The following is a 25,716-nucleotide window of genomic DNA, read 5'->3' as shown; positions in this document are numbered from 1 at the left end:
AATAATATGCTGGTTATTTGTTTCATTTATGTTTTTAGTTTTGTTAGTTTTTATTTCATGTTTCTTTTACTTGCATTGTAAAGTTGTCCCCTTTTTTTTTTTAGGAAAAAAAATCTGATAATGAAAAATGCAGTCTAATAGAAGTATTATTTTTATGATTTAATGAGTATTATAAAATTAAATATTACCTATTATATTTCAATTAAATTTATTGATATTTTTAATAACTGCCCGATTTATAAATCGAAAAGAGAAGCGACAATTTAAGTGAAAATTACACTTCAGAAATCTTCTACTCATTCTATTATTTCAGGTGCAATTTATTCCCGGGCGGCGCGTGATAGTATTTGTTTTTTTGTCCTGTTTGTCGAAGCGCAGACAAAAATGGCAAGATTAGGGTTCGAAGAGTCCATAATTAGTTGTACTATGAAACAATCAAAGGAAGAGGACAAAGGTTGCTTGAGTATTGAAACAGCCCAAGGAATTCGAAAAGGTAAAGTTTCAGGAAACATAGATACGTGTTACTTATTTTCGGTTAATTGCTTTTAATCGTCATAAAATTTGCATCGCCATATTTCCGTAATCTGTTTGGTTTGTTAAAATCCAAAAAAATTATGAGTACGTGTCACTGAGCAAGCTTTTGCCTAAATTAATAAATTGGCTTCTGGGAAAGGGGTTAAAAGGAAATAAACAAGAGATTAGTATAGTTGATGATTGATAGTAGGTATAATTTGCTTATGAAGAATGCCATATTTACCCAACCACTGATGCTTTTTGTTTAGGCTAATGCAATGTCATACTTAAAACAAAATAAGGTCTTCTGCACCAGAAGGGAGTTCATGCACTGTGCCAGCCATTAAAAGTAACTGGCCTGATCTAGAGCTGTTACTCCAGTCGGGTGCCACTTCTTATTTGGTTTACAAACAATTGCATGAACCATAAGCTCATCGATATGTGTATTATCACCATTTTTCCCGGTCTCCCAATATGGACTTGCATTCTAGAAACTGACCCTCTAATGCGACCTTTGGGTGAAAAGTTGTTAAATTTAATTGCGGGTACCGATGTAATAGTAAGCTGGTTACGAGCTGTAAAAGATCTCAATTGTGATTCAGTTGTAGATTTTGTTGCCTTGAGGTGCATGTAGGGGGGAAATATCTGGTCTTACCAGTAAGTTACTCATGGAAGTCGATCCACTTTTGATGTCTAACATTTTTGTTGACCTATGGGTAAAAAATAGGCTGGACCTTTGAATGGTGAAATTCTTTCATCTTTCGACAAAATATACATTTTTGGTTTCATTTTTTTTTTTCCTTTTTTTTTTGTTCTTTTTGTCTTTTGTTTCTTTGCTTCACTTATCACATTATTTTGTTGTTGTTTGTGTTCCTTTTTCTGAATGCTATGTAATGATTTCATTATTATTTGCTATGTCTCCTTTGCTTCCGTATGTTATTTTTTAAAATTGCTTTGTTATGAGTTACTTGAGCCGAGGGTCTTTCGGAAACAGCCTCTCTACCTCCACGAGGTAGGGGTTAAGTCGGCGTACACCCTACCCCTTCCAGACCTCACCTTGTGGGATTACACTGGGTATGTTGTTGTTGTTATTTTTTGTCGTTTCTTAAACATCGAAAGCATACCAGAGGCGCGCTGGTAACAAGTCTTAGAGAGATTCATCAAATGCTCTTTATTGAAAAAAGATTCCTCAAAAGTCATTGTATTTGTCTCTTTCTCTGGCGGTTATTCCCATGGTTCACAGTCATGGATGAGTATGAAGCAATAACTGTCACCACCTACCAAATGTTGAACAAAATGTAATATGGGTATAGATTCATCAACTCTTTAAATAGATTTTAATCCTCAGATTTTATGAGATATCCCCAATTTTCCATTTAGTAAGTGGGTAAAGTCATGCTAAGATAGAAAGCAAATCTTTGAAGAAGAGTGAAGCTTCAGTGATTGACGTAGCCCTATTACCACTTTATGCTGTGGCCAAACGCAGTTGTAGCACCTTTTCTCATCTATTCTTCTTCTTCTGTTGTTTCTCTCTAAATTTATTAGATATCACTTCAAATTTATTTAAGGAATTAAAGAGCTTCTCATTCTCATCCGGTTTTTTTTTTTTTTTTCTCCGTCAAGCTTTCGCTCTTGATTTGCTCACAGGTTACATACATTTTTTTCTACCATTTTTACATTGAGTCAAACAGCTTGCAAATTTTTTTTACTTCCTTCAGTGACTTTTTTCACCTGAAGGGTCATTGATTTTCAGTCTCTATTGGTTGAATTTGTACTTCTTTGTTGGAAATTTGGATGCTTACCCAAGTTTAACTTGCTTGAGAAATGGCATCCAAGACCAGCTAAAAGTGATTTGTTTCATAAGATCTTCTTGGGGGAGGAAACAGGCCCTCAGTTCTCCACCCGATCTGCAATCCTTTGAGTAGCATTTCTTTTTTTTGATCAAGTAATAATTTTCATATAACTAGGGCATAAAAACAGCCCGTATACAAGAAGTATACCAAAAGGTAGAGAACCTCACAGCAAAACAAGGTTTTCTACAAAAGCCACCCAGTCCTCTAAACCTATGGGAACCTCATGGCTGCACCAAAAAGAAATCAGGGCAAAAAGACTATTTCTCAGAAAAACAAAATCTTTCTCTTTGCCCTCAAACGCTCTCCTATTCCTCTCTCTCCATATGGTCCACATGAGTGCCAAGGGAGCAACATCCCATTCTCTGCTTCTTCTCTTCCGTCTTCTAAGGGCCCATCCAACCATTGGGTCTTTCACAGTGCCCGGCATCACCCATCCAACCTTTGAGTAGCATTTCTTATGTATCTGATTTTAGATACTGATTTCATCGAGATCATTGTCTTTGAATATTCTATTTCCTGGGATTTAATAAATTTCTGATCTGCTGTCAATGCTTGTTGCTTCTTCTGGCATTCTCAAGTTTAGTGTTGATTATTGGAATCGTTACAAAGGTTCAGTTAGAAACTCCTGGCATGGAGACTTCTCATGATCGTTTTTCGTCATCCTCTTCCACTTCCTTGGTTTCACCTTCCTGTTCTTTGTCAAGTCAATACCAACTTCCAATTGGGTATGAATATCGGCCAACAGCCAAAAGATCTATCCAGGACATACTATCTGTGTTGTCCCCAACTGTAGATTCTGATCAAACAAGGATGGGGATTGTCAGTTATGTGGGGAGGTTAATTAGACAGAACTTTGGAGTTGAGGTTAGACTATCATTTCACATGTCTATATTTGTTTTGAGTTCCTTTTTTTTTTGTTTTTGTTTTCCAAATCTCGGTGTCAGTGGTGTTCAGGTGCCAGCTTGGTTAATCACCAGAGAAGCCCCATTCCCGCAAGCACAGGTTGCCATGACAATCTTGCTTGGTGAAGTTGGAGATGGGCTCTCACTTAGTGTTGTAGTTGGAATTTGAATTTGTGATCTCTGGATTGCTACTCCCATGCCTCAACCAATGAGCTATGCTCTTGGGGATTTACTTTTTATAACTTTTTGATAACCGAGAAAAATCGGTGGATAGTGGGCCTGCCTTTACCTTACTACGTTTCCACTTATTTAACAGGCTTTTTTGTCTGCCGATAACTTTTGAACCCGTGAGGTGCGTCTAACCCGTATATCGTGCACTGTGGTCTTACTACTAGGCCAAAGCCCTAGGGGATTTATTTTGTGTTCTTTCCTCTTCCATTTTATTTTCCGAAATTAGTTTTCTGGCTCTTATAATGGTAATTAATTTGAAACTAGTCTTCTTTTAGTTTCTTTTCAAGTAAACCAGTTGCCGGGTTCTTTGGTGAAGATTCATGAATCCATGTCCTCTTTCAGGAAATGGAAGTGTGCATCATATTGAGTTAGCTGCAGGTGTCTAGATGTCTCTTTGTGAGGAGCTCGTAGATTGTTTAATCCAGTAGGGAAAATTTAGCTTTCCCTTTTGGAGTTACAGTTGAGCTCTTCTCCTTTTAAGGTCTGCTTTGGAGCTGTTGTGTCATGGTTACCTTCCCTCTGCTTCCACGCCTATGTGAAAGAGAAACATTCAATTTCAAGGTTACATGAGACTTGGTTATAGGAAAAATATGGAAGTTTTCTTAATTCAGAATGAACAATATCTCGTCAAATGCAAGAATTCAATGAGGGGCACGAAAGGAAATAAGGAAGAGATGAAGATTTGAGATATCCTTTCTAGAGTTACTTTTTTTTACGAGTATCTACTCAATGCAATCTGAAAAGATTAGAGATCATCATGTCAACATGAACGGTGGGGAAGTTGGAATATTACGTTTGTTACAGTGTTCCTAGGCCAGGCATATATTCTGTGCTGTCTTTGCTTAAGTGTTCCCCTAGGAACAACGTGAGTGGGGTATTCGCCCATACCTTGTCATTTCTTAGGAGGCACCATTATATTGATTATCTTTTTGACCTAGAGCAGGCTTCGGCGCTTCGCATTCTGATGCACATGTTGCTTGTTTCCCTTGATCTGTTATTTTTCTGTTGACCTAATTTCCTTATCTGTTGGGGATAGCTGCATTGTTTATTCTATTAAAATCATCAAAAAACTGTATGTTTGTATCATAGCTCGCTACTGTCTATGGCGCACTGGTATTTTACTCTGAGAAATCCCGGTATCTGGAAATTAACAGTTTCAACTCTGCTAAATGATATGAGTTGGTTCGTTTAATAATAACTTTCATGTGAAGCTATACTTATCCACCAAAAAAAAACCTAAGAATGCAGTTACCCTCCTCCTTTGCTTGCCCTAAGGCTTTTCTCCTTTTCTCTTTGCTCTACTTTTAACTTCTGACCATATTTCTTTCCAACAATTTTTTAATTTTGCCATTTCTTCTCTTCTTAACTTTTTAATCTTTGTGTGGGATTTTCCTTCTGTTTTCACGTAAATCTGCAGAACTTTGAATACCTAATACTCGAACACTCTGATTGTTATGCATGTTCCTTTGTTTCCCGTACTTTTCTGATTGGTTATTTGTTCTTGTTTTTGTTTGACATTTACTATTGTGAATGCTAATATAATAATCGGGTTTGCATCCTTTCATATTAGTGTAATTCCAGTATAAAAGTGAGACATATACATGTATTGCATGGTCTTCAAAGTCTAGTGGGCGGGACCGTGGTACTATGATCTTTAGCTTCAGACATTTGAAACTTCTGTACCTATACATTGCTTTTCAGCTCAGATGCTCTAATAGTACAGAGCTTTAGTTTCCAACAACATTCGTTTTCACGTGATAAGCTTCCAACTGTTTTGCTGTTGCAATTCATGGATAGGATGCCAATAAGATTTTTGAATGAGCTCCAGACAGATGTTGTCAATAAGTAGCCACTCTTCTGACCCTGAAGCTTTTAGTATTTGTCATATTAGAAAACAGAAGGGAGTTATGCCAATAGCGTGTTTCACTGGGTTACATTCAGTTGCATGGAATTTCTTTTTATATTATACAAGAACTCAGCAGCAATAAGTTTTGTTTTTACGGGAATTAAGAGTTTCCTGAATTGCATTAAGGATTATTCAACCCATTGCTATAGAAAAATCTCATTAATTCACTAATGTTATATTAACAAAGACATTGCCAACAATGCAATATATGGTAAATTTATTAGAAATTGTCAGTAAAAAAAAAACACAGGAGTGTTCACCTCTGTAATGCTCCACGTTAATAAGATTCGGTTCTTTTTTGTACATAAGATTGTTCACGACTGCTGAATGATTTCTTACTGAGGACGTAATGCTCCACGTTAAATAAGATTCTTTTTTGTACATAAGATTGTGCAGAACTGCTAAATAAATTCTTACTGAGGCGATATGATGAAACAAGACAGAACCTTTAATGAGAAGTCTTAGCTTAAGCATGGAGCGTGGTAAATTCTTCATCTCCTTTGCAGGTTTCCCAATTTGGCTCGGGCCCTCTGCAAACATACCTACCTCATGGGGATATTGATCTGACTGTCATTGCCTATCAAAATAATGATGAACATATGGCAAAAAATGTTTTTGATTTGCTTAAAAGAGAAGAACTAAAAGCTGCTGATTTTCTGGTTGAGGATGTCCGCTATATTCCTGCTCAGGTGTTATTTTAAACTTATTTTCCTCTTCTTTGTTCGTGATACTGAAATTGTTTGAAGACTAACTTTTGTTTCCTGGTCTTGCGATCTTAGAAGTTTTTTATCTTTTAACTTTCTGCTGCTAAAACTAGATAGCTTTATAAATTTTTTCTTTTGTCATAATAATTAGGATGCTACTCTTGAAGTTCTCATGTCACTTATTTCCGTTGTCTAAATGGTGAAGGTATCAATGTGCTAAAAGCTAGTCTCTGGTAGTAGTTGGTTTCCGTCTTCTTTTAATTTTGAATAGAATGACTATATCATTATTTGGGCAAGTATCTAGTTAATGCTTTTATTTAAAACTTTTTCAAACATTCACTGAAGGTGATGCATTTCGCTTAGTGAAGTTATCAGCTAGAGTTTCTTGGCTAATAATCTGGTACTTGATGGGTGATGGTCATTGTAACTGTTGTTAGATATAAAGATTATGAGGAAGTTCTCTAAGCACTAACTCACAAGAAAAAAAAAAAAAGAAAAAAGAAAAAAAAGAAGAGGTTCTCGAGTACTTGCGAAAAAATTAGGTTTAACAATGTATCTAGAGCTCTTGAAGGTAGGTTTATTGTTATTCCTTATCTTACTATGACTTCTGAGTTCAGTGAAATGCATTGTCCAATAAGTTACCAAAAAGAAGTATGAACTCCCATATAAAAGTAATTTTCTCTCTCAATCTTGTAGACATCAATGTATTACCTGTTTGAGAATAATCAAAGGAGCAGTTGTAAGTTGCTTTCCAGCACACCTTGAGGAACAATTTCATGCCAGGCTGAGCAAGTTTAAGGTAGAACAGACTATTGTATGAATTCCAGCAAGGCCTATTAGTTAAAAGTCTTAAGCTCTCGCACTAATGACTTTTGAACAAATGGGATTGGCTACCAGATATGTTTATCTTCCATAAGTTTTGGAACTAAACCAATAATTGAGGCATAATTGATTGATTGATTAAATGAAAAAGAAAAGAGAAAAACTCTATTTTGCTAGAGCTTTTTATTTTAGACGTGGTGGAAATGTCTTGAAAAGAAAGGCTTTTCATGAAAGATGCCTATGCAAGCTGGTCACTGGGGAGAGTTGGAAAAACCATCAAAAGAATCCGGAGAATGATCCCTACAGTTATTTTTTGGTGTCTTTGGAAGGAGAGAAATAGCAGATGGTTTGATGGAATCTCAAGTCCTATTAGTACTCTCAAGGCTAGATGTTTAGAGTGCTTATTTAGTTGACATATTCTTACCCCTGTAGACAGTGTGGATACTTTCTTGGATTTTGTAGTTCCCTGTCTTTAGCCTAATACAATAGGCAGGATACCTTTTTGGCTGTTCTACAGGTTTTAGTCTAAGTTTGCTTCTTGTTTTGTTTGAAGCAGCTTCTTTTTCCCACCTGTAACCTTGCATCTTCTTGATGCTTTTCTAATGATATTTGACTACTTTATCAAAAAAAAAAAAAAAAAAAGGCTCTTGTGGGTGGAGCTCAGAAGAAGTGGTTTTACGTACAATCTTAAAGCCCTGGTGTTTAGAGGAAAGCCTAGGGAAACCTTTCAAGGGGCTGTAATAGCAAAAACTAGTTGTGTTTTTCATAGAAAAGGATAAAAAGACTCTCAATAACAATAGGTTAGATCTCTGACTTTGCATGGATTGTGTTTAGTAAAGACATGTTTATAACAATTGAAATGTGAAAAGTTGGAGCTATTAGTTGAAAGGTTTCGCATCAAGTATTATATAGAGATAGTTTAGATTTTGTTCAAGGGAGAAAATGTTGCTGTTTAAGGAAAGAAGTCTAACTTTTGGGGAACAACCGAAAAGGAAAGAAGGTCTATTTATTGGGATGGAGGTAGTATAATTTTGAGCTGGCTTTTAGCTTTAGCCTTGTCTATCGAGAAGCTGAATAAAAAGAAATTACATAAGATAACGAAGTCTTGAAACAACTTGGAAACAAAATATAAAAAGAGTTACCTAAAAAGGCTAATAATAAAGACATCTATATTTTAATCTATGACCAGATTGTCAGATTCAGCCTTCCCCTCGAATCATCTTTGGTGCTTTCCAGCCAAATTACCAAAAACAAATGCAAGAAGGTATTGCATTAAAAAAATATCCTGTTATCTTTACCCATTTTTCTTCCTGACCAGCTAAACAACATATTTTTCACATTCTTAGATACTACCTAGTTGATGCCAAACAAGCCAAAAGCATGTCCAAAAGCTGCCTTACCATCTTGCTTTGAAGAAATAGATGGTTTGCATCTTCAGCTTCCTTCTCGCACATGCAGCATCTACAGTAGGAGTAAAGACCTCTCTTAGTAGATTAGACTGTGTGGAAGTGCCTCATATGCTGCAATCCAACAAAAACCTCCAACTTTAGGAGGTGGATGGTTTTCCAGATAACATTCCAAGGCTAAGCAGTGTGGTTTCTAGGTGCTATAAAACCTTGTAGGGATATTCCACAAAGAAGTTCTCATTTCTTTAATGGTTCCATCTTAACAGATCTTCTCTCCCAGGAGTAAGAACTGCCCCTTCCAGTTTACCCAAAAGTTGTGACACCCTAATAATCTCCCAATCTTAAAGTTTGCTAAGTGGAAAGGAAAGTTAAGATTGAAGATGCCTGCTATTGTGCAAAATCTTTTTTGTGGTATGACATATTTGTTGATGCTCCTTGCAAGCTGCTGCAATGAAGAGTATTCGGTAATCCTCTGACATGTTAAAGATCGAAGAACTTTAGAAAAACATAGTTCAATAATATCATTTCTAAAACAACAACAACCCAGTGAAATCCCACAACGTGAGGTCTGGGGAGGGTAGAGTGTGTACGCGGACCGACTCCTACCAAGGTAGGACGGTACATTTCCGAAAGACCCTCGGCTCAATAGAAAATATAAAGCATAAAAGCATAACAAAAGGTCAGATAAGGCCAAGAGATTCAAAGCGATATGGAAATGCAAATAACTAAAGCGACTAAGCCATGATGAAGCAGTTTGTAAAGGAGCAGTAGCTATCACAGATAAAATAAGATAATCAAAGTACAGGATAACAAATAATAGCAGAAACCAAAGCACAAATGTGACTACTAATATGAAAGGATAAACGTTACTATCTACTAGCCTTCTACCCTAATCCGAGTCCTCCATACCCTCCTATCTAAGGTCATGTCCTCGTGAAGTCAGAATCGCGCTATATCCTGTCTAATCACCTCTCCCCAATACTTCTTCGGCTTACCCCTACTTCTCTTCCGAAACCATCCATGGCTAACCTCTCACACCTCCGCACTGGGGCATCTGTGCCTCTCCTCTTCACATGTCCAAACCATCTCAGTCTCGTTTCCCGCATCTTGTCTTCCACCGAGGCCACTCCCACCTTGTCCCGGATAGCCTCATTCCTAATCCTGTCACTCTTGGTGTGCCCACACATCCATCTCAACATTCTCATCTCGGCAACTTTCATCTTTTGAATGTGAGAGATCTTAACTGGCCAACACTCCGCCCCATACAACATGGTCGGTCTAACCACCACTTTGTAGAACTTGCCCTTAAGTTGTGGTGGCACTTTCTTATCACATAGCACTCCGGAAGCGAGCCTCCATTTCATCCACCCTGCCCTAATACGATGTGTGACATCATCGTCAATCTCCCCACTGTCTTGTATCATTTCTAAAACAAGAGGACCATAATATTCATTTTTGTTCCTCTCTTTCTTCCTGTCCTGATTATCTGTAAGTGCAAGTCAGACAATACAAAAGTTTCTAAAATAGAACTCATAAAAGATGTGTCAAGTAGATGCACCATGCAAAAAGATAGCATCATATTTCTTATTTAAGAAAAAAGAAAGATAAAATACAAATAGCATCATCTTGAGAATCTGCTACGTTAGTGCCTTCTGGTTCAACTTGAGTCGATTTGCTTTAGTCATGCCTTCTGGTTCAACTCGAGTCGATTTGCTTTAGTCATGAGAACAAATATAAGATAGTAAAGATAAAAATCATGGAATATTGATTTTCAAGTGCTATAGTTTATTTGGTACTCCGGTTTAATACATCACATAATTGAGGTTTTCTCTATGAACAAAATGTCAGGGTTCCAAAATCTATTCCTCATTAAAAAAAGAGAACTTGATATGCATGAGATCATTGACCGATCACATAACTATTTCCACACGGGCTAGGGTATCAAAGAGATTTTGAGAAAGAAACTCTATGATATCCTAGCCTGTGTGAATTAGACACAGAGTTGTATTATATTGTGTCCAAAGCCAGCAATATTTCAGCTAAGACATTGGTGTTCCCCTTCATTTTTCTTTGAATGTGAATGTAGAAGTACCAGTAGAAGACAGCTGAAAACTGCTTGACCTTGCAACATTTGTAACTGTGACCTTGGTGTATATTATATAAATCAAAAGAATTCCTTTTCAAGAGAAAACTAAAGTAGCCATTGGAGACAAGCGAAAATGTAATTAAGTGAACGTTATCAATTTGGTCATACTTTCAGTGAGGAAGCACCTTGTTTCAATACTTTAAATACACACAAATGAAATAAGTTACTAATAAGGTTTTCACTGGCTATTCACTTTAACAGTAGAAAAAACACACTTATTAGGGAAAAAAAAGAGTGGAAGTGTTCCCTTGATGTCATACATAATAGAGGCCAGTTTGAAATTATTGGCTATTTAAATGGAGGTTTTTATTAGGTTAAGGTGAATTCATAATTATTAAAATTACCTAAAGGGATTGACTTATGGTGTTGGTTCATAAGTTGTCCACCCTTCCTCATCATCCAATCAAACTAGCTTTTCCCTAAGGAACTCATCATTTTTGTTTGCATCCTTCCCACTTTCTTGCTCAACCTTTGAAGCCATTGGATAAGTGTGTTCTGAGCCTTTACCTTCTAGGGCTCAGTTACACTAAAATGGTATGGATTTCTCTAAGTGTCATGTTACTTTCTAGATGGATAGAGATCTTGACATCAGATACAAACCTGGCATTTTGTTGACTTGGATACAGTATCTCATGCTTCCACTTGTAGCCCGACTAATCCATAAGGATGTACCAGAAAATACAACATTTTTGTTACTCGACCAGCCATCAGGAGAAGCAAATACAACGGGGCTAATCAATAAGATTAATGAAGTAGCAATTGATGCAAAAACAGCCAATTGGAAAGCAAGAGTCATGCTTTTAATCCTCCAAGCTACCAACAAATGAACTATATACCACTTGATCCCTCTATCAGCCAAAAAATATTAATTGTGATAAAATATGTCATCGAGGGATCTTACTTTATCAACAACAACAACAACAACCACCCAGTGAAATCCCACAACGTGGGGCCTGGGGAGGGTTGAGTCATGAATCCATTTATTCTACATGACTTATTACTACTCCCCCTTTCACACTATATTCGTACATGGAGTGGGGTGGGGGGGAAATAGAATTTTCTTCACAAATGAGCATGCTATACGGATAGATAGATCGACCGGTGGATTCGCCCCTGCGATCTTTCTACAGCTAGTGGGGGTATCCACTCCTATGGCCATGTTCTATTCGGAGGAATAAAATAAACATAGTCTTTCGGAGAGATGGCTGAGTGGGTGATACCCCGGTCTTGAAAACCGATATAGTTTTGAACAAAGAACTATCGAGGGTTCGAATCCCTCTCTCTCCTTTTTTGCTAATTGAATAGATTTTTTTTCTTTAGTGGTTTTGCCCAATCTGCTATCCAAAAGAAAAGGGAATGGCTTGGCTATCCCACCTAGCCAAGCCAGAAAAATAGATTAGATATAAATTAGATAAAATGAGTAGAAAAAAAAAAAAAGGAATACTTAAGCTGATTCCAAGATTTATGATTGAATCAAATTGATTTGTACTTCATTCAAGCATTGGATCTCCTGTCTCATCTCAATTAAGAGGGGTCATGGAAAGAACAGGTTCAAAGTCAGATCAATTCCTTTTTCAAATCCTGCTGCAGCTGCCCGAGCCCTTCCTGCGTGCCACAAAAGACCTACGATGAAGAAGAATCCTAGAACAAAATGAGAGGTAGCTAACCAGCTTCTAGGGGATACATAATTGACTGCATTGATATCGGTAGCTACACCACCCACGGAATATAAAGAACCTAAAGGAGCATGAGTCATATATTCCGCGGAATGACTGTGCTGCTACGAGATGTCGAGAAGAAGAGATGACATTCACTTAGTTTCCGTCACTTTGTTTGCGACTGAATTTCAGTATCGGGTGTAGTAGCTAACTAGTGTTAAAACTCCGCAGCTGTTTTTATCGTCCTGAAATGAAATGCTTATTGTTTAGCAGAGTACGCTGATGGGAATGATATGTAGCTTAGTACAAGATTCCAGTCTAGGTACTATTGTGCAGACAGATTCTGATTTCATCAATATAATGCCAGAGATAAATTTTAAGCAAGTAATATGCTAGGTAAGAAGAATTTGTATTTTATTCCTGTCGCTTAAAGAAGAATAGTTGAGTTCTGCAGTCATGCATGTTTGAGCTGCAATTGCCGTCTGATTTTTTAAATATCGAGCAGTCTAATATCATAGAATTGTGATAATTTTGACGTTCCCTCTCCATCTGACGATGTTATCTAATTAGGGTCCTTTCCCCGAAGCCTCAGCAACTTGGCAAATGAACTCAATATTATATAGTCTGTGTTGCAATGGATGATAGAGATATGTTGATTATCTGTGTTGATCATCTACTCTTTTGATTTTGTGTTTGGCAGGTGAAGCTTGTGAAGTGCTTCGTGCAGCATATTGCTGTAGACATCTCTTTTAATCAAGTTGCAGGACTCTGTTCTTTGACCTTCCTTGAACAGGTCTGAGTCTATTGCAACTCTGCTAACAATCCCAATGATGTAATCTGTGCAGCGTCCTTTGAATAAACACCAAGTCATATTATTGGTGATCTCTTAATCACCGTTCTTGTGATGCTAACTCACTTCTCATCTTCTTGTTTTCTTACTCTATCCCTTCTAAACCCCCAAGGGGAAAGAGGAGGGCAGGGGACAGAGGAGACACCTTTGGATTACATCTGCTCATTTTCTGTTCTGCCCATGCCCCCCTTTTCCTTCACCCGCTTCTGTTGAGCTTTGGTTCAACTGAAAGCTCTGGTGTTGTTAATTTTTTTTTTTTTTTTTTGGCTTAATGCATATGCAGCTCCCTGAACTTGTCCCTTTTTTCCATTTTGGCACCTTAACTAAGTGTTATTCTTATTGAACCCCTGAACTCGTCCTCAAGTGTGTCTATCAAACACAATCTGACTTACATAGTATTCTATCTTCAATGTAGCAACATGCTAATGTATATTCTAATTTAATTATGCCATCTTATAGCTAAGATTAGTAGCAATTGAGAGGGAAAAAAAAGAGTAAGCTCTTAATTAAGCTGGCAGTAAAAGAGCAGAACCAGCAAAAACCGACACATCCATGACCTAAAGAATAGCTTACCACACGTCTAGAATCTTACTTTACCTTCATTACCACAATTTATTTTTTTCTAATAAAAGTCAGATTTAGAGGGTTTGATAGACACACTTAAGGTCGAGTTCAGGGGTTCAATAGGAACAACACTTAGTTGAGGTGCCAAAATGGGAAAAATGGACAAGATTAGGGGGCTGCATATGCATTAAGCCTTTTTTTTTTTTACTGACATATGCCACTCTGCTGCAAATTCTACAGGTCAATTATTACATTGGGAGAGGCAATCTTTTTAAGCACAGTATTATCTTGATCAAAGCCTGGTGCTACTACGAGAGTAGGATTCTTGGCGCTCAGTCCGGGTTGATCTCAACTTATGCATTAGAGATACTGGTCTTGCATATAATAAATCGGTTTAACTTATCTCTAGATGGCCCTTTGACGGTGAGTCTGTTCAGTTAATTTGTGTTATTTCAACATAAGGAAATAATAACCAAATATGATTCGTGAATTTGTAGGTCTTGTATAAGTTCTTGGACTACTATCACACATTTGACTGGGAAAACTATGGCATTAGTATATATGGTCCAGTTGCGATTAAGTGCCTGCAAAATATTGTTGGTGAGTTAAAAAAAGCAACTTCTATGCACGCTTGTTGCACATGATTTTCTGAAGAATATATAATGAATGCTATATTATTTGTTCTAAAAGTTTATTTGTTCTGAAAGCTTATATAGCGATATTTTAGTAACGAAATATGGAAAAAAGAAATACTGCATCTAATTGTCACTTCTGGACTGCTCTTTCTTCACTTCTTCATATCTTTTCCATCTTTTGGCCTGGAAATTTTAGTGAGAAATTATAAAATTAATTTTTTTAAATTGCATGGCAAGAATTAGAATAGTAATCTACTATTGAATTTCCTAGCTGGATCCTCATTTTTCAATTATGATATGTTTTATTCTATTTGCTGCTGCCACTCTGACAAGGTTTATTTCCATGCCCTTTGATCGCAACAGAGACACCGGTAAATCATGGGAATGAGATGTTTGCCCTCAGTAAGGAACTTCTTGATCGCTGCGTGGAATGTTCAAAGGTTCAAATGAGGGTAGGCGAGTGTAAAGGAGAACCCTTCTTACTAAAGTATCTTAACATAGTGGATCCTCTGAAACAGTGTAATAACCTTGGGCGTAGTGTTAGCAAAGGTAATTGATAAATTTATTCCACTGAATTGACTTTTTGGTATAGATGCACGTAATATTTGACGCTTCCAAAAGCTAAATGTGGAATTTCATACATCAGCTGAAATACAGTCTCTTAGGATTTTGTTTTTCCCTGCTTCAAAATGATTCTCATTGGAAGGCACGACTATTGATGTTAAATGACATTTAGAAAACATATTTAATTTAACACATAAATCTAAATTACCACAAGCGCACGCACCCTGCACAGAGTGACAATGAAGAAAAATGGCTTAGTGGTTACTTTGTCAGAGTAGAATACACACTGCTTTTACTTCTGAAGCTGATCTGTTTATTTGACCCTTATGTTGCAGGCAACTTCTGTCGTATACGATGTGCTTTGTCCCATGGTATTCAGACTTTAAGAGAGATCCTGTCCCTACCGGAAGAAAAAGTGTGTGGTGGACTAAAGAAGTTCTTTGTCAATGCCCCTGAACTCAATTCCGGTGAACGAAGACCAGATGTTGATGCACGTGCCATGTTAAATTGTGCTAGAAGATCTGAAGTCTTCAGTTTGAATGGGGATTACAACAGCCATCTCAACAATCAATGTTATCAGAAGTTTGGTTCAAATGTTCCTTTTCAATTGAGCTCTCAAATATCACCTCCTCAGTTCCAGGGCAATACCCTAAAGACGTATAACGGAAGTTTCTATTACCCAGGAACAAGCAGCTGTATCCCAACCTCCTGCTATCCAAGTAGCCCCCAATTATTTGGTTCTGCTTTCAGTGCAAATGTAGCATCGACTTTTCGAGGAATGGAGTTATATAATCCTCTTGGGAGCAATGGCAAGGCCTTGAGGCGAAGCGGAAGAGGTACATCTGTTTCCAGTTTAAATGGTGAGTTGGAATTGCAAGCGTTGTGCCCCCCTGAATTTGTAAATGAGGAAAAATATCTAAAAGTTTGTAGAGATTTCCATGACATGCATATAAACAAGGAGATGAATGTGCAAAGTGGTACCCGTGGAAGTGAGATAGATTGTACGAAAAGGGTGGAACTGCAAGGAGCAGCTATTCACCATTTAGAATTGGGAGACACTGGCAATTGCATCATTGAAACTGATCTGAAAGAGAAGTCCCAGGAAACCTCTGGGAACCCAAATCTGTATCTCCAATTCAAATGTTGACGAACATGCAGCTGCACAGGAAACAAATAAAGGCTCTGATGTGAGTACTCATTTTCATAATTCTGCCTTTTATTTTCATTATTATAAATGACTTCTAATTTCTTGTTTAAAATAATCCATGTATTAAATGTTGCAGGAAAAATCCTCAGACAGGTATGTCTATTTACCACAGAAGAGAACAAAAGGGGAGCGCAAGTCTAAAGGCACATTACTTAAATCTAACCTGAATACTGGATGACTTGAAGAGAAGCTAAACTGATTAGTAAGATCGCCAATCCTTTTTTTTTTTTTTTTTTTACTATTTAACATCTGCGCAGTCACCAAAGAAACTACTTGTCCTCTGTACTTGAAATGGAATCCCCCTACTAATGGCATCTTTAAATTGAATGTTGATGGCTCATTGCGAAAAGATCAATACAATGCTGGTATTGGTGGAGTAATCCGAGATCATAATGGCCACTGGGTCATAGGTTTTGCCAAGAAACTGCCAGTAGCCTCTTGCCATTATTGAGCTTCATGCGTTACTATGATTGTTGCTTCCATGTTCATTCAAGGGAGGGTAGAAACTGAAAGAGACTCCCAAGAGGTACTTCAAATGGTAAATAACACTGCTGAAGCTAACTCCCACGTTTTTACATGACTGCAGGTACTTCATCCTGAAGCTGCATAATCCAATAATCAACCATTTCTACAGGGAACAAAATCTTTTGGCCGATAGACTCGCGAAGATCCAAGTTGAGCAACATTTTGCAAGTCACCTGCTGCTATTTGATAGCCCTCCAGCGGGTGTAATGGATATATATCATCATGATCTACAAGGAAGGACTTCAAGCCGATGAGTCTCTAAACAATCTTTGTAAGAACAGACCCTACAATGGGACTATTTACTGATATCTCAACATCACAAATTTTTGCAACCATTTGGGTTGTAATAGTTCATATAGACAGACTACTACTACTTTGAGTCCCATCCCCACACTGTGATGTAAATATAGGGATGCAGACTTCTACCTGTTTGTAAGTTTGTTGGTTAGTTTTAATATAAGTACGTTTTATGACAAAAATAATTAAAAAAAAATTACAAACAGTTATATTGTCTATGCTCTAGGTGCATGTGCATCATACGTGTACCACGGTTGATCTGGTCGTGCAAGGAGCGTGCAGTTAACAACTTTTGGTAAGTTGTGTTAATCTATGAATAATTGGCCATAGTGAATTGGTGGGATTTATATGCCCAGACCACTATCAAACTTCAATTACGACAACAAAACCCCCTCTTCTTCTATCAATCTATGGATAAACATTATGTGGATGAGTGCAAGATATTTGTTTGAGTAAATTTCACTCAACCCCCTTAACCTTTAATGATAGGGGAACAATAACCCCTTCATCTTTTGATTAATCTTTTTTCTGGTGAACTTTAAAATTTTAATACAAAGAAAAAAATTGTTACATCTTTCTTTTTTTCTTTTTTTATGTGTAAAGAATTCAAGATATTATTTGTTAGAGAAAACGATCAAAATCGCCGTTAATGTATAGGTATTGTTTTATTTTGGTCCATAATATATTCCACTAGATTGAAATGGTCTTTAATGTACAACAAAAGGTGTTCATTTTGGTCCTTTACCCTAAACCTAAAAGATTTGTGGAAAAAAAAAAATGTTTAGTTTAACTGTGAGCCCACGTGGCTAACAAATCCACCACGGTTGTCTTCTTTGTTAGATCCAAAGAAAGAACTCCACGAACACTTACATTATTTTCTCTACTTTCTCTAACAAAATTCACTATTTTGTTAGAGGATTTTGTGTCTACTAAGTTCCACACCGATTGACACAGAGGCGTATCTAGCACTCGAGCTAGGGGTTCAAGCAAATCCCAAACTTTCAATGCTGAGCATAAATTTATGTATAAAGATTAATAAAATTGTACTAAATAGTAGATATGAATTCATAACTTTGAAAATATAATAGGTTCAATGCTAAGAATCATAAGATTGAAGCTATAGAGTTTAAGCCAGAAACAAACGCATCAACAGCAACATTGGAGGCGGTTAAAACAACGTTAATGGCATCTTTCTGTTCACTCATTGATGCCAATTGCATTATTTGTTTCTGGGCTAGTGATTTTGCGAGGGAATATTTTCCGAGGAGCACTTGCTTACCCAAAGAGAGGGAGATGGTGGTTTTGGCAATGGTGAGATGGTAGTATTTTTCAGTGGTTTCCGCCATTGGGCTACAGAAGGATGGGTTTTAGATGAAGTTGAAGAAGAAAGGAGATGATGAAATCAGATGCAATGACTCTTTGGGATGGCTTGAAAAGCCATACCTTATCAGATTGACATAGATTTTGCCAGAAAGAAGAGCACCTTTGTGTTACTGCAAGAGTTGATCTTGGACTAAAGCAGCGAGCATTCTTAAAGCATAACACACATTAAAGAAAGAAATCACAAGAAAGAGTTTCATAATGAATGGGACAACCATTGCTGGTTTCTATAGAAGTTTTTTCAAGAATGAAAAATAATATTGCTGGTTTCTATAGAAGTTTTTTCAAGAATGAAAAATAATAGACACCATTGTTTTTTACTTTCTCTAGTAATAGATTTGAAAACCGAAAATAGTGAATTTTGTTAGAGAAAGTAGAGAAATTAGTGTTAGGTTTCACGGAGCTCTTTTTGGGAAGCTAACAATAATGGTGAATTTTGTTAGCCATGTAGGACCCACAGTTAAATTTAACTTTTTTTTTTTCTTCACAAATCTGTTAGGTTTAAGGTAAATGATCAAACTGAACACTTTTTGTTATACATTAACGACCATTTCAATCAAGTGGGATATATCAAGGATCAAAATAAAGCAATACCTATACATTAAGAACCATTTTGATTTTTTTTCTCTCATCTGTTAACCAAAAGTTAATCTGCATCTAAATGGAATGAATGGGTGTATATGATAATTAGAAATGAAGAAAACAAGCAGATGAAGTATGGCGATTTGAGTAAAAAGAAGTTGTTTGCCCGTCTTATTTGTCGTATATCCTTTTGATGTAGTGTTGTACATTACTTTACTACTATATACTCCCTCCATTTCAATTTATATGAACCCATTTAACTGAGCACGATATTTAAAAAAAAGGAAAGACTTTTGAAATTTGTGATTCAAAATAAGCCTTGAAAATTTGTGTGGCTGTAAATTATTCAAAAAGTGAATTTGTTTCTAAATTAGGAAAGAGATCATTCATTTTGGCACGGACTAAAAAGGAAATAGGTTCAAACAAATTGAAACAGAGGGAGTATAAGGGTCAACCAAAGGTCTTTTAAAGTCCTCACAAATTTTTTTAAATTACTGTCAAACTTTTCAATTAATTACTTTTAGGTCCTAACCTTAATTTGTTAAGTTAAATTTACTTTTTGTTCTTATGGTCAACTTTTCAAAAAGTGTCGAACATCCTACCCTATTTCCTCGGTTACTTTCTTCTATTAATCTTATCCATTAACCTAAAAAACAATATTTTCTTCGCTAGCTATTCTTGCTTCCTGTTGCTCTCTCGTTTTCTTCTTTTCATTTGTTGCTTATTATTCTCCAATTTATTTTCCTCATGTTGTTGATTCGTTTGTTATGGAGTCTTACATATAGGTTCTTTTACTTTATATTTGCATTATGAAATTTGAGAGTTTATGAAAATTCTTTTACTTACATGTAGGCATTTCTTTTACTTTATATTTACACTTTATTATGTGTTTAAGAATTCTAAGTATAGTTTTAAAAATTATTTAGTCTTTCTGGTCTATTTATCTAAAATATTTGTCATTTTAGAAAATCAAGATAGAATTAATTATTTTTTCACCTTTACCCTTACTCTGATAAAATATGGAGAGAGATTAATGTGGTGAAAGAAAAATTACTATTAATTGAGATTAAAACAAATATATATATATATATATAACTAAATTATTCTTTAGTTAAAATTTGAAGAATGTAATTTTAACTGCATAAAAAATTATGGACAATTTTATACGTTTTCTTTGAAATATCTATGATTTATTATAAATATAGAAAGTAAGATTTATTAAATGATGTCACATAGTGTTGAAAATGAAGACAGTGTTATCAGTCAAGATCGAATTATCTTTAAATCTCTTGTTTGGTTAACTAAAACTAACCTTTTTAAGTATAAAGTATATATGAACAATTAAATTATATTGATTCTTGAGGTTCATTTTAATAAATGTAGGCTATTTCTTAAACTTTGTATAAAGCTAAGGTTAAAAATCACTTTTAACTAGTATAAACCCTTGAGACAAAATAATGAGTAAATATTTAATAAATATCAAAACAAATCAATTTTTATCTATAAATAAAATCACACTCTCGCAAATTCACAAAAATACGGAAATATTTTTCAATTTATGATCTTTGCAAGTTGTACTTATCATACTTTATCATTTAGTATAGGACTTCGAATTACTTGTGCCCATTTGAGATTTGCTAATTTTTCTACTTAACTTTCTTTCTCATAAATATTTTTTTCGTTCAAAATCATCTAATTGTGTGACGAAAAAACTTTAACAATTATAAAACTTATCAATAAGATATCATTAACGTGTAAATACATTAAATTTATTATGCGGTAGAAAATGTGACACGTTATATTTATTTAATAAATTTTTATATTTTTATATTGTGACCTTGGGCCCTGACATAGGACGGGCTTTCCATATCTAGTATGAAGAATATATGCTAATTTAAGGAGAAATGAAAGTGATAATCAGGTACTATGCTTTTTAGTGTCATCCTGCATCGATGAAATCAATATTTATCAGTTGTTGATCCCTATCTTTGTGCCACATCTCAATGCTGCAATCGATGCCCTCAATGACAAGAATTCATCTATTCTTGATAGAGACCAGTAGACTCTGTTCATCATCTTATTCTTACTTGTTTTTTATAGCCTGTTTGGCTTAGCTTATAAGTTGCTGAAAACAGCTTTTCAGTTTTTTTGAGTGTTTGGCTGGTCAACTTATAAGTCATTTTGTGCTTAAAATAAGCTCAAAAAATAAGTTGGGGTAGTCCAACTTATTATTTTTTTTAGCTTATAAGCTGCTTTTTTTAAGCTAAATCAAATGGGCCCTTAGTCTCATTACCTTACATTGTACTCCCTCTGTCCTAATTTATGTGAAGCACTCTTCTTTTTCTTTTTGGTCTTACTCAAAAAAATGTCACATTCTATGTTTAGAAATAATTTAACATTATAACGTGATTCTTGTCACACATTTATCCAAGGCATGTGTTGGATCACAAATCTTAAATTCTTCCTTCCTTTCTTAAACTCCATGCCTAATTAAATGGTGTCACACAAATTGGGACGGAAGAAGTATCACTATTACAAAGTTTTAGGATAAGTAACTAACCACATGCTATGTTTACTTAAATGCCTGGATTGTTATTTTGTTTTAATATGCGTTTTTTATTGGAGTGCCATATGTTCAAATGAGGTTTATCAGGGTAAAGGAGAAGTCATAGAAAAATAACCTAACATCGTGGGATATAACTTTCGGCGTAATATTTACTAGACTTAATTGATAAATTTTGCCATGGAATGAAGAGTGTCTCCATCAATCTGATGAACATTATGTTCAAAATATTTGTTTTGCTACGAGTTTTTGATGACTAAATTAATAATAGTTTCAAATTTTTGTATAATTGGTTTTGTATTATGCTAAATTTAGTAATGTCTTCTTAAATGATATGATGAACTGGGGGGTATAAGCTGAAGCAGTCAAAGAATCTCTTACTCTTTCTGTATGACAATTTTTTTTTCTTGCATCTCTGTTTCATAGTTATCACTAGGACACAGGTTAATTAATCAGTGCATTCAATTCCAATATTTTATGCAGTGACTTTCTATAGCTTGTATTCTTTAGTAAACAGTAACCATACATGTGACATTCCTTCCCCTAAATTATGAATATTGGAAAGAAAATTTTTCATTTGAATATACTCCATACTTTCTGTTCGTGTTGAAACTAAGTGTAATAGTGCAAAGTTGAGAGCAATTTGTTGTCGATATCCGTAACAGAGATCATGTGATGATGCCAAAATTAAAAGAAGATGAATGAAAGAAAGTATATGGTGATGCTAAGCCTTCATTTTCTTATATACGTGGTTCTTAGTATGATGACATGGAAAAATTAAGTGAATCAAGCTTCTCGTCGAAATAAGCCAAGTCAACGAAAATTAAAGATTTCTGTTGACTTTCGATACGGTAGAATATATGTGGCAATAAATCCTCAAAAAACCTTGAGGACTGCCAAAGAACTTTTCGACGGCAACTAATTATATGGCTAGCTAATAATTTGGTGGAGCCCGGAATTCTCCGTTTGTTACTCATGTACCACAATCACTAAACCATCCCTTAGCCAACCATATAATTAGTTATCCCTTTGAGGCCTATGTTTTGATTTTGTTCCTAATTTTTTTTTTTTTTTTTTTTTACAAATGTAATTCATGCACCACACATTTGGAAGAATAAGAAATTTACGCTACTAGTTCCGGATAACTTTAGACCTAGTGATCTAAAGTTTGGTCATAGATAATTTGTTAGGTAGTTCATTTTTTTCTATAATTTTAGATCATCGGTCTAAACGTAAAGTTGGTTATACATTTTATTTTGGGAAAAGGGTCAAAAATACCCCTCTACTTTGGAAAAATGGCTAAAAATATCCTCCGAACTTATTTTGGGTCAAAAATACCTCCTCTCATCCTTGAAGTTTTCAAATATACCTCTGTCTTGACGGAAATTATCCTCCAAAATAACCCGAAATCATTATTTAAACCTGTTTCATCATTTAAACCCGATCCAACTAAATAATAACCCATAAGATCCCTTTATTCCCCCAATTCCCTCAAACTTCAAACCTACATATTGGGGGAATAAGGGGATTTTATGGGTTATTATTTAATTGGGTCGGGTTTAAATGATGGAGCGGGTTTCAAAAATGATTTCGGGTTATTTTGGGGGATAATTTCCGTCAAGACAGGGGTATATTTGAAAACTTTACGGATGGGAGGGATATTTTTGACCCAAAATAAGTTTGGAGGATATTTTTAGCCTTTTTTCCAAAGTAGAGGGGTATTTTTGACCCTTTTCCCTTTTATTTTTTATAGATAGTTCAGATTCTTCTACAATTTTAGACCATCAAATCTAAAGTTTCATGTAACTTGGGTGAAACCTTCGGAATAACTTTAGACCAAATATCTTCATATTTTTTTATACTTAGTTCAATATCTTCTATAACTTTAGACCGTTGGTTTAAATTTTACTAAACTAGTATAAAACCTTCAACACAACTTTTGGTCATAATTTTTTTATGTATAGTTCAATTTCTTCTACAACTTTATATGGTTTAAAGTTTGGTCAAAATTGGGAGTGCAAAACCCTAAAAAATACAAAGTTATGTATCCTCGAACAACTAACCATCATGCATTAGGTTGACGTAATGTAGTAGTTTGATATATTTTGTCTAATAGTTCCTTCATTTCTGTTGATGATTGGACATCTCTTAAAAACCAACAACTAGAAGATAGTGTAATCAATTATAGAGGAGGTCAACGATACAACTTTGTTTGATTTACCTGGTTGGTTCTCGGTAGAAACACTTGCAAATAAGAACAGCTCTTTTTATAAAGGAAAGGAGGAGGAGGTGGAAGAAGCGAAGTTAATGGTTGTTAGGTTTATTCTTCTGCTTGTGAAGCGAAAGATTAATATGTTAAGGTTTTCTAAAAAGGTACAAAATATAAATGATAAAGAATAGGTTCTTGGGCCTTACTGAACCCCAAAAGCTAGTTCAAGAGGTGAGGATTTCCCAAGCCATATAAAGAGACCAAGTCCCCCATGCCTTAGACGATATGGGAGACTCAACGCTACCACCCACCCCCCCCCGCGCCCCCCCCCCCCCCCCCCAATACCCAAACTTGCCAACTGGGGCGTGAACAATATAATAATTTTTTACATCTGGCTCGGAGACGGTCCCGAGAGACTTCAACGCTAGCGAGCTGGCCATGAGCATTGCTCAAATCGTTCTCTAACTTGGTCGATTTGTTCTAAAGACGAGCGTAAGATGAAGTTAGTATTTGAAGAGAATTCTCTTAAGGAGTTGGTTACATCTTCCAAGCGCATTCTAAGAGAAGCTTGAAGAGAGTCAGAATCACGAACTTCAGCTTGGAGCTTCTCTACTTCGGCCCTAAGACAGTTGTTATCCTCTTGAAGTCTTTCTTCCCAGGTGAAGGAACAATGGGTTGGGGAAAGAACAGCTGTTGAAACAACAACCACATGACCCTGAAAAAGAGGGTAAGCGATGGTCAATTGAAGATGTTGGGGGCTTATGAAGAAATTTGTAAGGAAGATAGAATGTGTACCAGAAGGAATAAATTGGCTAGATGAGCAAGGGAAGATTCTAACATGACAGCCGAAGGTTTGGGACGTGGTGATAAACCCAAAGTTCCAACATCGACTGGTGGAACCGCGCTCCTTTGTGATGCTTCTCAATCTGGGGCAGCAGGGCTCTGTGAGCGAATCCCGGTGGGAGAAGCTTTTGGTTCCCCAGAGGCTTTGCTAGAATCGTTGGGCAAATGCTATTTAGGACCCCTGACCTGTTGTTCTTCATCATCATCGTCGGTGTGAACCACTCTTTGTTGGGCATCGTGTTGGACTTTGCTCTATGCTTCGATGCGCCTACACCGGGTCCTCACCCTAGAACCAATTCCGACCAGAGGAGAAGTAGATGCGTCCTTTGGCATACGTCAGCATTAACGATGTTCGATAGGGCCACTTTTCAGGTAGGAACTCTCCGGGAAGAAGATTTTCTCCCAAGGAAGCCTGTGAAAGGAGAATACGTATGAGAAAAGAAAAGGAGATTATACGTAATTGATAAAGTTTTGTCTTATTTATCGTGACTCTTTTCCCTCAACCAATCAGATGTCATACTCCTCCAAGACCGGATCGCGTTGGGAGAAGCACGCAGCAAGGCGACCACCCATTCAAAAATTCTGACTATAAGCTCCAGCTCAATAGAAACGGCTGGAAAAGGAGCAGAAATGCAAGAAGGATGTCACGCTCCAAACACACGGGGAGGCATGGCCGGCACTCGGTGCCATACTTGTCACCGAGCGTACCACTCTGTAATTGTAAACTCTTGAGGTAACCCTCAACTTAGGCCGTCAAGGCCCACACACGCAAATAGATAATACCAATCAAGGCGGATAAGCCAGTATTCTGAATCATTCGAGGATGGCATCTATCTCATCTGAAGGGTAACACACCCAAAAGCATATACACATAACTGTGGACGCCGACGAGGTCGCCATGAACATCTACAAACAGTATTACTAAAATAAACATATACAAGGGCGCAAGGCCGCTATACTGACATACAAAACATACATAGCTCGTCTACAAGCGTCTACAGATAACAAAACTATACCGTGGTCGGGATAGGGCCCCGACCTACCCGTCAAGTCTGTATATATATAATGGACTCCTAAAATCTAGACTTGATAACTCTGGATGACATAGAGCTTACCAATCAAGCTGATGTCTGGCTCTGTCTACTGGGGTGGTCTATCCGGCTGTCTAGAACCTGCAGGCATGAAATGTAGCTCCCCCGGCAAAGGGACGTTAGTGCGCAATAAGGTACCGAGTATGTAAATCAACTAAATAACTGAAAGCTAAAACTGAACTGATAAACATAGTGAGCTGAAAATCAAGGAACACTTTTGAATACACTTACCTGCTCTGACTCAACACACAATCGTATAGTAATT

The 25,716-nt window shown here is 36.3% G+C and overlaps 1 protein-coding gene across 7 annotated transcripts; it reads left to right on the top strand.

Moving 5' to 3' along the window:
* Nucleotides 1–268: 268 nt before the first annotated feature.
* On the top strand, nt 269–17,437 carry LOC132042707 (uncharacterized). Of its 7 annotated transcripts, none has more exons than XM_059433240.1 (10): nt 5,762–6,094; nt 6,806–6,908; nt 12,842–12,934; nt 13,796–13,978; nt 14,053–14,155; nt 14,554–14,739; nt 15,090–15,114; nt 15,151–15,941; nt 16,038–16,163; nt 16,548–16,999. In XM_059433240.1, exons 1-8 carry the CDS (start codon nt 6,072–6,074, stop codon nt 15,899–15,901), a joined length of 1,467 nt encoding a protein of 488 aa, XP_059289223.1. In that variant the 5' UTR covers nt 5,762–6,071; the 3' UTR covers nt 15,902–15,941; nt 16,038–16,163; nt 16,548–16,999. The 7 variants fall into 7 exon arrangements, with proteins under 7 accessions (XP_059289222.1, XP_059289223.1, XP_059289219.1 ...); XM_059433236.1 differs by adding an exon at nt 16,312–16,460 and having other exon boundaries at nt 15,090–15,941; XM_059433239.1 differs by lacking the exon at nt 6,806–6,908 and adding an exon at nt 269–493 and having other exon boundaries at nt 5,912–6,094; nt 15,090–15,941.
* The last annotated feature ends 8,279 nt before the right edge of the window (nt 17,438–25,716 follow it).

Source organism: Lycium ferocissimum, unplaced genomic scaffold, assembly GCF_029784015.1.
Source record: "Lycium ferocissimum isolate CSIRO_LF1 unplaced genomic scaffold, AGI_CSIRO_Lferr_CH_V1 ctg1729, whole genome shotgun sequence".
In the NCBI taxonomy this organism is placed as follows: Eukaryota; Viridiplantae; Streptophyta; class Magnoliopsida; order Solanales; family Solanaceae; genus Lycium; species Lycium ferocissimum.
Note: the sequence above shows the minus strand (reverse complement) of the source record. Positions and strands in the feature narration are given on the sequence as shown.

What these genes read in the sequence shown, in the direction of transcription:
- LOC132042707 (XM_059433237.1), top strand. Translation starts at nt 6,072, where the DNA reads ATGTCCGCTATATTCCTGCTCAG. An exon ending in TCCGCTATATTCCTGCTCAG is followed by an intron (nt 6,095 to 6,805) that starts GTGTTATTTTAA and finishes TCAATCTTGTAG; the next exon opens with ACATCAATGTATTACCTGTT. An exon ending in CTTTGACCTTCCTTGAACAG is followed by an intron (nt 12,935 to 13,795) that starts GTCTGAGTCTAT and finishes CAAATTCTACAG; the next exon opens with GTCAATTATTACATTGGGAG.